Genomic DNA, 12,916 nt, shown 5'->3' with positions numbered 1-12,916 from the left:
GTATATAGCTGTGGGCTTTTCCCATGATGATCTGTTATCACGTTGAGGTTGTTACATTCTAGTCTTTTTTTAATACTCAACCAGAGGATATCTGTGGATTTTGTTTGACAGAGAGAGAAAGAAACGTCAATTGCCTCCTGTTATGTGCCCCAGATAGAAACTGCAACCTAGGTATGTGCCCCGACCGAGAATTGGACCCACAACCTTTTGTTTACAGGACAATGCTCCAACCAACTGAGGCACCCAGGCAGGGTTTCATTCTAATATATATATATATATATATATATATATATATATATATATATATATATATATAAATTTCAGAGAGGAAGGGGATTGAGCCTACAACCCTGGGCATGTGCCCTTAACTAGACTTGAACCAGGACCCTTCAGTCTGCAGGCTGATGCTCTGTCCACTGAGCCAAACCAGCTAGGGCCATTCTATTTTTTTTGTGTTGAGTGTTTCCATCATAAGATATTGTATTTTGTTATATGCTTTTTCTGCATCCAGCTATTAATGGGTATCCATTTTATTAATATCTAATAAAATGTATCAATTAGAACCAGAGAAGGGAACAAGAGAAAGACAAAAAATCAAACAAAAAACAAACACTAAAAATGGGGGAATGAAAAATATCTCAATGCATCTCTATTAATCACTTTAAATATCAATGATCTAAATATACTAATTAATCAACAGAATGAGAGGACAAGCCAAAAACTGGGAAAAATACTTGCAAAAGACATATCTGATAAAGGAATGTCATCCAAAATATAAAAAGAACTCTTAAAACTTAATAAGCCTGGCTGAATAGCTCAGTTAGTTAGAGCGTCATCCAGATATGACAAGGTTTTGGGTTTGGCCCTTGATCAGGGTACATATAATCAACCAATGAATGCATAAATGAGTGTAACAATGAATTCATGTTTTTATTTCTCTTCCTTCCGCTCTCTCTCAAAGCAATCAAATAAAAAATTTTAAAAAATATATTATAAAATATTACTAACCTTCAAAAACAAAACAAAATGAATAGCCAGGTTAAAAACAAATGGCAAAAGACCTGAACTGACACTTCACCAAAGGTATACAGATGACAAAGCATATTAAAAGCTGGTCCACATAATATGTAATTAGGAAACTGCAAATTATAACAATAAGATATCATTACACACCTATTAGAATGGCTAAAATCCAAATCACTGAACTCTAATTCATCATTGGTGGGAATTCAGAATGGTACAGCTACTTTGGTAGAAAGTTTGGCAGTTTCTCATAAAGCTAAACCCTCTTAACATAAGATTCAAAAATCATGCTCCTCCAAATAAGTTGAAAATGTATGTCCACAAAAACTTGAACACAAATGTTTACAACAGTTTTATTCATAATTGCCAAAATTTGGAAGCAACCAAGATGACCTTCAATGTGTGAATGGATAAATTATGGCACACCCAGACAATTGAATATTTAGTGCCAAAAAGGAGTGGGCTACCAAGCTGTGAAAAGACATGCAGAAGCCTTGAATGCACATTGCTGTGAAAGAAGTGACTATGAAAAGGCTATGGTATGATTCCAATTGTATGACATTTTGGAAAAGACAAAACTATGGATACAGTAAAAATATCAGGGGGTCAGGGATTGGGAACAGAGAATGTCAAATAGGAGTACAGAATGTTTAGGGCAGTGAAACTATTTTTGTATGATTCTATAATAGTGGATACATCTCTATACATTTGTCAAAACTCATAGAGTGTGAAACACAAAGAGTGAACCCTAATGTCAACTACGGGCTTTCAGTGATAATGATGGGTCAATGTAAGTTCAACGAATTTGCCATTCTGGTGCAGGGTGTTGATAGTAGGGGAAATGGGGAGGATGGAAGACAGAATTTAGGAACTCTTACCTTCTGCTCAATTTTTCCAAAAGCCTTAAAGCTGCTTTAAAAATCTATTAATTACAACAAAACCATATTCCACATAGCTGAACACCTGAAGCAGCATGGCAGTCACTTTTTGGCAAACCTCCAATATAGAATTTAACATTCACATCTGTATTCAAGGCATCAGGAATGCTGAGGGTGTCCAGGGCAGAGCACAGCAATCAGTGGGACACAAGTTAATTTAGTTGTGAGCTCTCCACCATTTCTTCTGTGTTGAGAGTGTTCAAACCAGGTTACTTCTTCTCTTCCTCGTTTTAACTAATTTCTCCACCATCCTTTTATTCCTAGAAAACAAGTGAGAAAAGAATTTTTAAAAACTTAGAATAAGATAACCTTGGAAATGAGCAATAAAATAAAGAATCTACTTCTGGCGTTCCTAAGTAGTTAGCACCCGCACCCTCACCTAAGAATGGTGGGTGAAAGAATTCTACGTCTTAAAATCAAGCCTCACATTCTGTATACTACAATTGGTTCCACTTCCTTTATCTTTATACTATTCCTTCCCTTCCCACAGTTTATTCCTTCCCTTCCCACAGTTTCTCCCACATCCCCTCCCTGTTCACACATGCTCATGATTTTCCCATTAAAAAAATACAAAGAAAAAAGAAGGGAGGGAGAAAGGAAGGAAGCACCCTTGATCTTATTATTTCAGCTAACTGCCATCTCCTTCTCACTCAGGTGGTACAGATTGCCAGTATGTTCTGCCATAGTCCTTCACATGCTCTGACTTGTCACTATCACATTTCTGCATATACTGATCCTCTCAAACTACTCTCAAAAATGGCACCAGTTATGTCCTAAACTGACATTCTCAACAGCACTGCAGCTGTGGCCTGTATGGCACAGTTGGTTGGAGTGTTGTCCCAAGCACCAAAGCGTGGTGGGTTTGATTCCCAGTAGGGGAACATACCCAAGTTGCAGTTCGATGCCAGGTCCGGGAATGTGCAAGAGGCAACTAATCAATGTTTCTCTCTCTCTCTTCCTCTCCTTTCCTCTAACATCAATTAAAAAAAAACAAACAAAAAAACAAGCAAACAAAACAACCAGCACTGCATTATTCATAATCTTACATGGCCATCTCACTGCCAACCATGTTCTTCAGAAACTTGGCCCATTGTTTCTTTTTCTTACTTGTTTCCCAACCTATAATTATACTTTTACAGTCTCCATTGTTCACCTGCCACTGACTCTCTTTAGGGTTCTTTCCTATGTCCCTTTTATTTCCTACATACTCTTATGTACAATTTAAATGCTAATGACTCCCAAAATGTTTCTCTATAAACCCATTCTTATCTCAGACATCTAGGCCCATGTCAAGCATGTCTCACATATCATATTCTTCACCACTGAACTGGGGACACTTCTGCCTTTCCTCCATCTAATAAGATAGCACCCTTCCTTTTACTCTTTTATCTCTTAAATTTGTCCCATTCCTCTTTAAACTTTTTGCCAAGTTTATAAATTATATCTTTTCAGAATTATTATAGTAATCTCTTACTTACCCTGCAACTTAGTTTTTGTTGCAAGATTACAATCCACATCCTTAAAAAAGCCTTAGCTTCCCTCGACACCCATCTCACATCACCTCCACCCAAACCCATCACCAAAAGCTGTTATTAATGGGTGAACATTAAGAGTTCTATAGTCTAAAAAAATAAACAAAAAAGAGTTCTATAGTCTATAGAAAATCTAAACCAGTGCTTGTGTATGCCCAATGCATATTTTCCTGAACAGTGGGTATATAACTATTATTATATTCTCAAGGGAATCTATGTCCCAAAAGTGACTGAGAAATTATGACTCACCAGATAATATATGAGGCCATCATTATAGAAAGAAACCCATCAGTGATCTACCCCTCCCTTTCTAGATTTGTCAATACAGCTTCAATCATATTGACCTATCTGCTATTTTTAAGTATGTCATGTTCTTTTATTTGTATGAGCTGTTTCCACTACCAAATGGCCAAATTCTTATTTTCCAACTGACAAGATCTTCCTCAGTGCACGTAATCCTTTCTGAAGTTTCCCTAAGTTACTCCATTTATTTCACAGTATCTCTTTTTTTTAATTTAAATTCTTTATTGTTTAAAGTATTACATAAGCCTCCTTTCCCCCCCATGCTACATGGATTTTGCCTTACTAATTTTCTTAACCCCAGCTAGATCTCTAAACTTGAGAAAATTAATATTCTAACTTGTCACATACTTTAAGATTGCTAAGAAGCACATACTTATCTGAGTTCTAATCCACTATCAAGTTCTTTTTCCTTCCTATGTTTGCCTGATCTATATGGCAAATTAAGAAAACAGTATGTTTGACCATTTGCTTTCTCCTACCATCTAGACATACAGAAAACATATTTAAGGGTTACCTCTTAACACAGTCAGGGCATAACATGTTATCCTCTAGGTCTGGGGATGGGAAAGTACAGGCCGGTAAAAGTAAGAGAGAAATCATCTTCGTGGGAGTGTCAGGCACCCAGGTCTGACCTGCGTGGAACTGCAGGCGAACCCAACCCTTTTTGTCTGCCAAGAGATGTCTGCCATGGACCACACACCACCTGACACCTGGGGAGGAAAGAGAAGCAAATATAAACAGTGAAGAGCAAGTAATTGCACCCCAATCCAACCTCTCAGCAACTCACTCTTGACTTTGCTCTTATTTTCTGTTGATGGATTGATTGGATGAGAAGCATGAAAAATGTAGACCAAAAGACATTATACTCTAACTTCACAAATTATATAGCATGAGGGATAACAATTACCTTTTTAAATGCTTGCTAAATGGTTTACATGTATTCATAAATTTATTAAGAACATTTATATTTACCTTCGATTCACTTTTCTTATTTAAAAATGAAGTAACTGAAGCTTGCAGTGTTAAATATTATAATTTTCTCAGAACCAAGCTATGGATCCAGGTATTGATTCACAACCCATTTGTCTAACTCAGTGGTTCTCAACCTTCCTAATGCTGTGACCCTTTAATACAGTTCCTCATGTTGTGGTGACCCCCAAACATAAAATTATTTTCATTGCTACTTCATAACTGTAATTTTGCTACTGTTATGAATTGTAATGTAAATATCTGATATGCAGGATGTATTTTCATTGTTACAAATTGAACATAATTAAAGCATAGTGATTAATCACAAAAACAATATGTAATTATATGTGTTTTCCGATGGTCTTAGGCGACCCCTGTGAAAGGGTCATTCGACCCCCAAAGGGGTCACGACCCACAGGTTGAGAACCGCTGGTCTAACTACTACATTGTACTGCTTAAAATATAAAAAACAAGCAAAATGATCTTTGTTGAAAGGCCAAGGAACAATCTAATTGGGCAGAGGGATATTTAAGACAAAACAAGGTAAGGTATCGAGTGTTTGAAATTGAGAAAGAAGCAGTCACCGTGAGCTCAAATATTCATAAAAACTCCCATCAGACTGTAAAACAATAAAGATTATGTTTAGCGCTATATACCCGGTGATTAGACACACTCTTGGATCACAGTAGATGCTTAATAACTGCTAAATAGAGAGGTACTAATGCCCTCGCTGGTTTGGCTCAGTGGATAGAGCATCACCCTGAAGACTGAAAGGTCCCACGTTCGATTCCGGTCAGGGGTACATGCCTAGGTTGCGGGCCTGATCTCCAGTATGGGGCATGCAGGAGGCAGCCGATCGATGATTCTCTCTCATCATTGGTTTCTGTCTCTTTCCTTCTCTCCCTTCCTTTCTGAAGTCAATAATATATATATATTTTAAAAAGAAATAGAGAGGTACTAAAAGGATGAATAAGTGTGGAATGCTACTAGGTCATATGGCACATTAATGAAAATTAGAAAGAGGTGTCGTTGCTGGGTAGGCAGTTCTTCAGAGACAGCTATGTAACTGGGCCCATGCAGAAGGCAGCTGATCACTGATGTTTCTCTCCCTTTTCCTCCCTTCACTTCTAAAATATATAACAATATCTTAGCCCTAGCTGGTTTGGTTCAATGGATAGAGCGTCAGCCTGTAGACTGATGGGTCCCAGGTTTGATTCTGATCAAGAGTACATGCCCAGGTTGCGGGCTTGATCTCATTGTGGGGCATGCAGGAGGCAGACGATGATTGATGTTTCTATCTCTCTCTTCCTCTCCCTTCCTCTTTGAAATCAATAAAAACATATTAACAAAATCTTAAAAAAAATAATCTGAACCAGGGCTGTTCAAATCCCTACACTATGCTATGAAGAAAGCCTTGAAGAAAAGGAGAGAAAAAGACCTCAGGCTGGCCCTAGCTGGTTTGGCTCAGTGGATAGAACGTGGACCTATGGGCTGAAGGGTCCCAGGTTCGATTCTGGTCAAGGGCACATGCCCGGGTTGTGGGCTCAATCCCCAGTGGGGGGCATGCAGGAGGCAGCAGATCAATGATTCTCTCTCATCATTGATGTTTCTATCTCTCCCTCTACCTTCCTCTCTGAAATCAATAAAATTATTTTTTTTAAAATAAAAGACCTCAGGCTGTGGCTGACCACATTATCAGATTATGCTTTCTCCCCACCTTATACTTCTGCTTAGTGATCAAAAGGGTCAGCACTCTATGACCTGGCTTAGAAGTTCATCCAGCAAAACTTGATTATCAATCAAAAGGTAAGTTTTCTATGAACCTAATATCCAATCTACAGATATTTTAACTAACTCTTTTCCTTGTACTACCTTTCAGTATTGGACTAATAAAAGTTAACCTTCTTTCTCTGGAATGGTGCTTACTGTTTAAAGTTGATCTTACCAGATGTTTGCAGCAGAAAATTCTCAACAGAAATAGGAATGCTGTATGAATTCGCAGCCTTAGATAGCGAGCCTCTTGCAGCAATTCTTGACCACGCTGCCAGCATGGCCTCACGAGCTGAAGTTATCACTTCAACTGTATTGGTCACTTCAACGGTATTGGCCACTTCAACTGTACTGGCCACTTCAACTGTATTGGCCACTTCAACTGTATTAGCCACTTCAATTATACTGGTCATCTCAACCGTATGAGTCTCTTCCTCTCTTTTGCTCATCTGATGACTTTTCTTACTCCTTGATCTCTTGGTCAGTTTCCCCGAACATGACTGCAATGTGGCCTCCTCTGGTGTTCCAGCAACATTCTGCAAATGGCATTCGTGATGAGTATTACGTGAAGTGCTACTACCATAATGACTTCTATATCAATTTGATCATTCTTTATACATTTACCCGAGTGGGTCAGCATGGGAAAGGTTTAGGAATGTTAGTTCCCTTAGAGTAGTGGTTCTCAAATGGAAGAAATTGCTGATTGCTAACACTGTGAGGGAGGAAGCGGTGCTACTAACATCAAGTGCATAGAGGCCAGGGATATTTAGTCTGCTAAACATCCTAAAATACACAGGACAGCCTCCAAACAAAAAGAACTTATTTGGCTCAAAATGTCAATAGTCTTGGTTGAGAAATCTTGCCTTAGAGCAAGCAAGGTTGAGGAGAACCTTTTTTCGACCAAGGGCCATCTGAATATTTATAACATCATTCGCTTAATATAATTCACTTAATATAAATTCATGTTGCTATGAAACAAGCTCCTAGACAACCTGCAGTTGTCTTGGCATGGCCAGATGAAATGATATCGTGGGCCTTAGATGGCTGGACATTCCTCACCCTTACCTTAGAGGTACAACATACTAGTATGTGGAGATGCTGGGAGAGGAGGAACAATTCACAGTCAGAACTCACCTTTACATTGTCTCCATGCTTCCCTCTCACTCGCTTTTTTTCAAAATAAGCGTGTTCGCTAAGCCTCAGATAAACCTCTATTTTCTAAGAAATTTAAGAAAGAGAGAAAAAGCAAAGTTGGCAAGACTTTGAATATTTGTTCTGAGTGGCAGAAATTCTCACCAATGTACTCACCCTACCATCGGTACTCAAATTCAATTGTTGGCACCAGTTCCGCAAAGTGTCGTGACGCACTTTATTAAATGATGGCAAATTGGTCGGCAAGGGAAGGATTGGTTTTGGGCAATCTTTGAATTGTTCATTCATTTGAGGAAGATTAACTGAGAAAAGAAGAAAACCAAAGTAGTAATAATTTAAAATTTGTAAGATTCTTTATAATTTTACCAAGTTCTCACTTATTTCTTACAACCCAATTTATACATATAGGTACCAAATATTTTTCCTCATATTACAAATAAGATAACAGATTCAAGAATAAAGGACTTGTTCAATACCACATATCCAATAAAATGACAGACTTGAGACTCAAATGTACATTTTGATATTCAAAATTCCATGTTTTTTTAATAATATTTTTAATTGATTTCAGAAACATCAATGATGTGAGGGAATCATTGATCGGCTGCCTTCTGATGCCCCCTACTTGAGATGGAGCCCAAAACCCAGGAATATGCCATGACTGGGAATTGAACCATGACCTCTGGTTCATAGGTAGGCGCTCAACCACTGAGCCACACTGGCCAGGCTCCATGCTTTTTACACTAACATAGCAACCTGTTGTGTTTATAGCCATCAACACAAACTGAATAGAACATTATATTGGATGGCTCCTCCAAAATGTCTAGATCTTGGACCAATAGGAATCCAAGAAAGCACCCCAACCAACAATGGTCATCCTGTTTTATTTTTCTCTACTCAATCTGCTTAGCCATAATTTGTCATTATGTACTTCATCATCTGAAAATACATATTCAATGCCTTATATGAAGCACTGAGGAGATAAAGGGTTATGATATTAAGAGCTGCTAGATATTTGATCAGTAATTACTCAACCTAGCAAAATATTACATGTTTTTCAAAATGATTTTATCTTCCTAATACTCTATGATCTCACTTGTATGTGGAATTTAAAAAAGCAGAACTCACTCATAGAAACAGAGGGTAGAGTGGTGGTTGCCTGGGGTTTGGAGGTGAGAAAAATGGGGAGATGTTGATCAAAAGGTATAAATTTTCAGTTATAAGATGAATACGTTTTGGAGATGAATGTACAGCATGGTGACTATATTAACAATATTGTATTGTATGCTTAAAAGTTACTAAGATAGAAAATCTTGCCCTGGTGGGTGTGGCTCAGTTGGTTGGAGCGTCATCCTATATGCAGGTTCCTAGTCAAGGCACATATCCAGGTTTTGGGTTGGATGCAGGAGGCGATTGATTTCTTTCTTCCTCTTTCTTTCTTTTTTTCTTTCTCTCTCTCTCTCTCTCTCTCTCTCTCTCTCTCTCTCTCTCTCTCCCCCTCCCTCCTCCCTCTCTCCCTTTAATCAATAAAAACATCCTCAGCCCTAGCTGGTTTGGCTCTGTGGATAAGAGTGTCAGCCTGTGGACCAAAGGGTCCCAGGTTTGTTTCCAGTCAAGGACACATGCCCAGGTTGTGGGCTCGATCCCCAGTAAGGGGCGTACAGAAAGCAGCGATCAAAGACTCTCTCTCATTGATGTTTCTATCTCTCCCTCTCCCTTTCACTCTGGAGTTAATAAAAATACAATTAATTAATTAAAACATCCTCGAATGATGATTAAAAAAGTAAATCTTAAATGAATGTGTTAATTAACCTTATTTTTATAATCATTTTACAGTGTATGTGTACCAATCATCACATTGTACACCTTAAAATTATAGTATTGTGTAAATATCTCAATAAAGCTAGAAAAAATTAGTCTTTGTAAGAGGTATATAAAGTATGTATTAACCAAAATGAAGAGAAGGGTGAGGGTCATGGGTTGGAAATTTGAACTTCTATCCAGTTGCCGCATAAGACTATGCTCTGTCCAAAACACTCCACATGCTGATTTTTGTGTGTCTTAAAAGCAAGGCAGTACATAGTGCTTAGCAAATAACAAGCATGGGAGTTAGAGAAATCTCTTATTACAGGTAATTGAGGTGAGCTGGGCCTTGTATAGCCAAAGAAGAGAAAAGAAAAATCCCTTTTTCCTGGGCTTTCCAGAGCTGGAGGAGCAGTACACTGAGCAATCCTTATCATCACACCTTTATCGTTTGTCCTAGGCGCTGTCAGTTTGCTGTCTGAGGTTGAAGAAACACTTGGTTCCATTTGATGTTCATTATGTTCCTCGCTTATTGGAACCAATGTGAGTATCACATTTTCTTCTTCTAATTCATCCTGAAAGAAATCCTGGAAAGGGTCAGCTACCAATTTTCATGTGATGCATACAATTAAACTGCTTACTTTCAAATCACAACTAATGAATACAAAACTGAGAAGGTGATGGAAAAAATTACTGAGATTTCCTTAAATATGATGTTATTAGCAGACCTTTTACTAGATTTTTAAAAAAATGAGAAAATGGGTAAAAACCGATTTACAAGTGATAAAGAGGAAATGGAAAGACCCTACCCGGTTTTGCTCAGTGGATAGAGCTTTGGCCCGCGAAAGGGTTCTGGGTCTCATTAGGACCATGTGCTGGAGGCAACCAATCGCTGTGTCTCTCTCACATCAGTGTTTCTCTCTCCCCCTCCCTTCTACTCTCTAAAAATCAATGGAAAAATATCCTCGGGTGAGGATGAACAAAAAAGACGAAATTGAAGGGATTTTCGGAAACCATTCCCCTTGTGGTCTTCCTTTCCATCAACTAAAACACTAACTACTTTCATTTTATCTCCGAAATCCGTGTGAGATGTGTTGCTGCCTTCTCATCTTCCATCACATGATTTGCAACTCAAGCTATCATTAGCTCTCACTGGCAGATGCAAAAGTCTTGTTATTAAAAACCCATTCTAACTCCACTCTTTCTTTAGATTGCTCTCCTGCCTGCTTAAAATACTCCCATCGCTTATCATTGCTTTCTGAGTAAATGACAAAACTCTCTCATGTAGCCTACACGACACATCCCTGAACACTGCAGCCCTGCCATTCCAGCTTAAAAGCTTTCTGAGCTCCAGCCATATTGGCCTTACTTCAGCCCTGGCCTGAGGAGAGAGCATGCATCTGTTTTCCTCCCTTTGCTATCACAGTAACTAACACAGTGCCAGCACGGATTGGGCACTCAATGTTCTTCAATGATCTAATGACTGAAAGGTGAACTGGACAGGCAGGAAGTAACATTTACTGGTTTTGTAAACATGCACTATGCTAGATGCTTTCTGTATTTTCTTGTTTAATCCTTATAACATACTTGTAGTAATTTATTAGTTTTCCTACTTTACAAATTAGGCCACTAAGTCTCAGGAATTAAATGACCAATGCCACAGAGTAACACATGCTTCAGTAAATCTCTGAACTTAGCTTTTTCTCTCAAAACCATCCCAGCCCTAATGTAATACATTTTTCCCACAGCAGCCTGGTGGCATCTGAAGCAGCCATCCCTTTTCCCTATTTAAATAATCTCAACGACTTCCTGTAGCTTGCATATAGGGATTTTACATTTGTATGCCGCTTTTTCAAAGCACTTTCACACACATTTAAAAAAGCATTGACATTATTACTCCACTCTAGAGATAAATGGGGGCTCAAAGCAGCTCTATGACCTGCCTATAATCATATATTTAATGTTGGCCAATTCAGTCCTCGTCTAGCCTGGTACAGCAGCCCTGAAAATACCCATGAAACCTCAATTATATCCTCTCCTCCAGTCCAGGGTGACCCAAGCCTGGTCTGGAAACCCATTTGATACCAAGGCCACTGGGATTACATTACTTTTCACTCCTGGAAGAAACGAATTGGTCCCTTCATGTTTGTCCTTATCCATGTTAATCTTTCCCATGTTCTTGGTACAGCAGCTCTCCTTTTCCGTCTTTATCTTGTTGACCTACAACATGCCTTTCTGCAAAATAAATCTCTTACTTTGCTCTATGAAAAAGAATCTTTGCTTCTCCTTTCTACTCTCGCCCAAGTAGACAGAGCCACAATCACGTGAAAGAAAATAATTAACCACAAAGAATGTCCTCACACCCAGAAGTTAAGACTCATGCATGGCAAGAGCAAAACATAAGTGAGCTCCAGAAAGGCCTTAATAAGTGAATCTGCGGGAAAATTAATTTTATTTGAACTAAACTTACCTTTTCGCTTCTTGAGTTTGCCATTTCCAGGAGCACTCAGAGGAAGGCAATGCCAGCAGTGCTGAGGATTCGTGCAGTTTACTCCATTTAACCACAGGGTTTCTAGCCTGATTTCTCTTTTTATAAGCAAATGTCTCCTTCTACTTCCTGTTTCTCAAGAGCTCTTTTCTTTCTCTTCCCAAGCCCCGCCCTCCCACCATTATCTGACCGGGTGGTGTTTTTATCAGTTTTATGCCCTATCTTATCTTACTAGGTGATCTTGGAATTATTGGATAATTAATAGCATTCAGGAATTTTTAAAAAGAGAGATTTTTATTTTTAAGAAATAAAGACTTGGGGTGAAACTGGAAAAATTCTTGAAGACAAGTTACAACTGACCAGAGTAGTTTCAAACATTTCTCAGAGAATAGCGGTGATGGATTGAATGACGTTATTATGGAAGGAATAAAAAAAGATTCAGAGGTATTTTGTAACTGATTTATGCCTAGGGGTGTGTCACTCACTGGGAGATTAGATTTGAATTGTAGGGCTTGAATAAGATAATCCCTTCTGGATTTAGTTCTAGACATAAATTTTAAGCTTGTAATACTGGGGAGCTGGGTAGAGGAAAGGGTTTGGCTGTTTAGAAGAGGAGCAGCAAGAGCCAAAATATTAAGGCAAGTGATGGACTAGTGAATGCTGAAGGAACTGCAAGCACGTGGGAATCACTGGAGCATAATGTTGGAGGCAGATGTGACAAGAGGTGACCCTGAAGAAGCCACCCCAAGGAGCCAGAGCCACTAAAGAAATTATTAGCAAACATTATGGCAGCTTTGTCATGCAGGGGTCTCACGGGGCGCTTTCTCTGCCCTAGGAAAGTGGTTCAGTCCATTAGTCTCGGGACCCATGGAGCCCAGATCAGTTTAATTTAGTTTATATGTACTAAATTCAAAATGTGGTCTGCAAGGGCTCGGCTT

At 38.7% G+C, this 12,916-nt stretch overlaps 1 protein-coding gene across 1 annotated transcript; it reads right to left on the bottom strand.

The window, feature by feature from the left end:
- Window positions 1–1,643: 1,643 nt before the first annotated feature.
- On the bottom strand, window positions 1,644–11,984 carry DPPA2 (developmental pluripotency associated 2). The gene is made up of 8 exons (XM_023747424.1): window positions 11,961–11,984; window positions 9,933–10,065; window positions 7,844–7,989; window positions 7,700–7,753; window positions 6,942–7,071; window positions 6,711–6,857; window positions 4,311–4,506; window positions 1,644–2,221 (listed from the first exon to the last, which is right to left on the bottom strand). Exons 1-8 carry the CDS (start codon window positions 11,982–11,984, stop codon window positions 2,161–2,163), a joined length of 891 nt encoding a protein of 296 aa, XP_023603192.1. The 3' UTR covers window positions 1,644–2,160.
- Between the last annotated feature and the right edge of the window lie 932 nt (window positions 11,985–12,916).

This window comes from Myotis lucifugus, unplaced genomic scaffold (genome assembly GCF_000147115.1).
Source record: "Myotis lucifugus unplaced genomic scaffold, Myoluc2.0 scaffold_872, whole genome shotgun sequence".
Taxonomy (NCBI): Eukaryota; Metazoa; Chordata; class Mammalia; order Chiroptera; family Vespertilionidae; genus Myotis; species Myotis lucifugus.
Note: the sequence above shows the minus strand (reverse complement) of the source record. Positions and strands in the feature narration are given on the sequence as shown.